Here is a 2,500-nt window from a genome sequence, read left to right on the forward strand (position 1 = left end):
ATTATCCAAACACAAGCTGAGATTTGTTTTTGACAGGCGTATGTATGTTTGGCCATTACATTACTCTGTAATATGATATGTATATATACATGTACGTACGATTATATGTGTGTGTATATATATATATACATACACACACACACACCCTCGTTAGAATGTCTTCTGTTGCAAGGGGTCGATAGCGGTCCCTGCACCCCTTTTTATCAAGATATTTTGTGATTTGCTTGAATGATGCATGAACTATTGACATATATTTTCTTATTGTCTTCAAAGCTGCGTATGTTGGTGAATACCTGCATAAATCCAGACCCAGAGAAGAGACCAGACGTAACCTATGTGTATGAGGTTGCAAAGAGGATGCATGCCGTGACCGCCACCAGCTAAATTATTAGCCCTCCCGGATTCTTCCACCCTCTGTCCATTACTTTCAAGAATTTTCCCAGTATACTCCATAGAAGTGGGCAGGTTTTTCGTGCTCTTCAGTGGGCCTATGGCATATTACAGATGCCACCAAGTTCTTGGATGGGACGTATTTTCTGGTTGATCTGGATGAAATCCACCACTAGTAGTTAAGCTTGAAATACAAGACCTGGCTCTCATTCTGCAATCAATATTTGGTGTCAGACTGGTGATTGCAGGATTGACCAAAAATGAAAATCTCCACGTAATCCACACTTCAAGAAGACTGCTCTGAGAAGTATAATCATGTGAGATGCTGTCATAAATGAAAAGTGTGTAGGATATAGGGAACACACAATGAGCCAGGAAAGAGAGATCAGTGATTTGGTGGGCAGCAGTTGATGATGAAAGGTTATTCCTATGAACACACTCTTTGGATAGGTAAATGGTCTTTCTCCACAACATGCAGTCAGGTACATCACATAAATGTCACATGCAGTCAGGTACATTACATAACCCTTTCTTAACCTGACTGCTATTTGCCTTTCTTTATGGTAATTTAAGAGATACCTTGTGCCTTTATAAAGACTTTGCTAAACTTGAGTTCAATTTTATGTTTTATTACCGTTTTATGCTATTTTTCCTTCTCCAGTATATTTTCTTTATTGTAAAAATGAAAAGACTTACATATTTGGTAGAACACACCAAAATATAATCTTTCTTTAGATTCAGATTCCTTGGATATTTATCCATCCATCCGTTTTTGTATACCAAGAGGTATATAGATATATATGTATGTCACGTTGCTTAAGTGAGACAATGACCCTGCTGTCTTGGCTTATGTATGCTGGCTACAGTTTCACTTTATGTGACAGATATTCGTTTTTGGTGGAGGACCAAAGTCAACAACTTGCCTACAAAACCGGTAAAATTTGTGTATTTGGGCAGTAATAAAATCCGCCTTACCAACAGATTCCTCAAGAACTATGGGAAGTTTAGAACCCCTTGTTTGCACTTTGTAGCATTTGAGGATTTTTTGGCATGCTAAGTATTTACTGTTACTTACAACCACATATGGGGAGGTTTTGTTGGCTGGTATGCACAGAAAGGTGCATATGCCTCTGTATTTTCACTAGTTGCGTTTTTGTAATGTTTAAGTGGTCTACATTTGTCCCACGCTATAAAAAATTTTTTTTTAAAGTTCAGTCCTCTAAAGGTTTGTTCTATGTGCGCATTTGCAATGGTGAGAAGAGAAATGCTCAATGAAAGCTTTTTAATCCATCAAGTAATTTATGATTAAGGACTGGTCCACAAAAGCATATTTTCCATATTGTGGGACTTCTGACTATAACGTCAGTATTAGCTGTGGGCAGCCACATCTAACTTCTTCAGTGGAGGAATGTGGTATTCCAGAGTACAAGTAATTCTAGCTAATAGAGGTGGGTCCAGAGCAGCCTAGCCCTCTCAATAATTTAGGGGTTATAATGGGACAACCCATTTAATATCAGAGATATATATATATATATATATATATATTATATTTTTAAAAATATTTTCAGAATTATATTTTTGTTTTATTTTTTTCACAACCTTTGAAGGGGTGGGGAAATTGGGTACATTGTCGCATTCATATTATATGCCATTGTAAAGCCATAAAGAATGTTGAATGTGTCATCAGCCCAAAAAGAATATTAAAGGGATTGTGCACTACTGAACAACTGATAACCTATCCACCGGATAGGTCATCAGTAGATCATCGGTGCGGGTCTGACACCCGGATCCTGCGCGTTAAGCCGCTCCGACTACCTCCGGGCACCTGATGTTATGGTCCAATATGCGGTGTACGGAGCCGGAAGCAGTTGGCTCCGTACGTAGCATAGCTGCAGTACTGCAGCTCGGCCACTATTCAGTTGCCGGAGCCAACTGCTTCCGGCATGTACGTCCGGTGCTTGGAGGCAGCCAGATCGGCTTAACGATGCGGTGTCCAGGTGTCGGGCCGACACAGATCCGGTGGATAGGTCATCAGTTGTCCAGTGGTGGTCATCAGTTGTCCAGTGGTGGACAAACCCTTTAAGTTCCACTCTTTCTTTCAGACAATGTA

The 2,500-nt window shown here is 39.8% G+C and overlaps 1 protein-coding gene across 2 annotated transcripts in view; it reads left to right on the top strand.

Moving 5' to 3' along the window:
• The window catches only part of NEK7 (NIMA related kinase 7), a 116,604-nt gene that overhangs the window by 113,674 nt on the left and 430 nt on the right, over window positions 1-2,500 (top strand). For both annotated transcript variants that reach the window (XM_075833389.1, XM_075833391.1), the window contains one exon: window positions 274-2,500. This exon is cut by the window's right edge and continues 430 nt beyond it. In XM_075833389.1, coding sequence (XP_075689504.1) covers window positions 274-384 — 111 coding nt within the window. In that variant the 3' untranslated portion in view covers window positions 385-2,500. The remainder of the gene's footprint in view (window positions 1-273) is intronic.

The sequence above is a fragment of the Rhinoderma darwinii genome, chromosome 7 (assembly GCF_050947455.1).
Source record: "Rhinoderma darwinii isolate aRhiDar2 chromosome 7, aRhiDar2.hap1, whole genome shotgun sequence".
Lineage (NCBI taxonomy): Eukaryota > Metazoa > Chordata > Amphibia > Anura > Rhinodermatidae > Rhinoderma > Rhinoderma darwinii.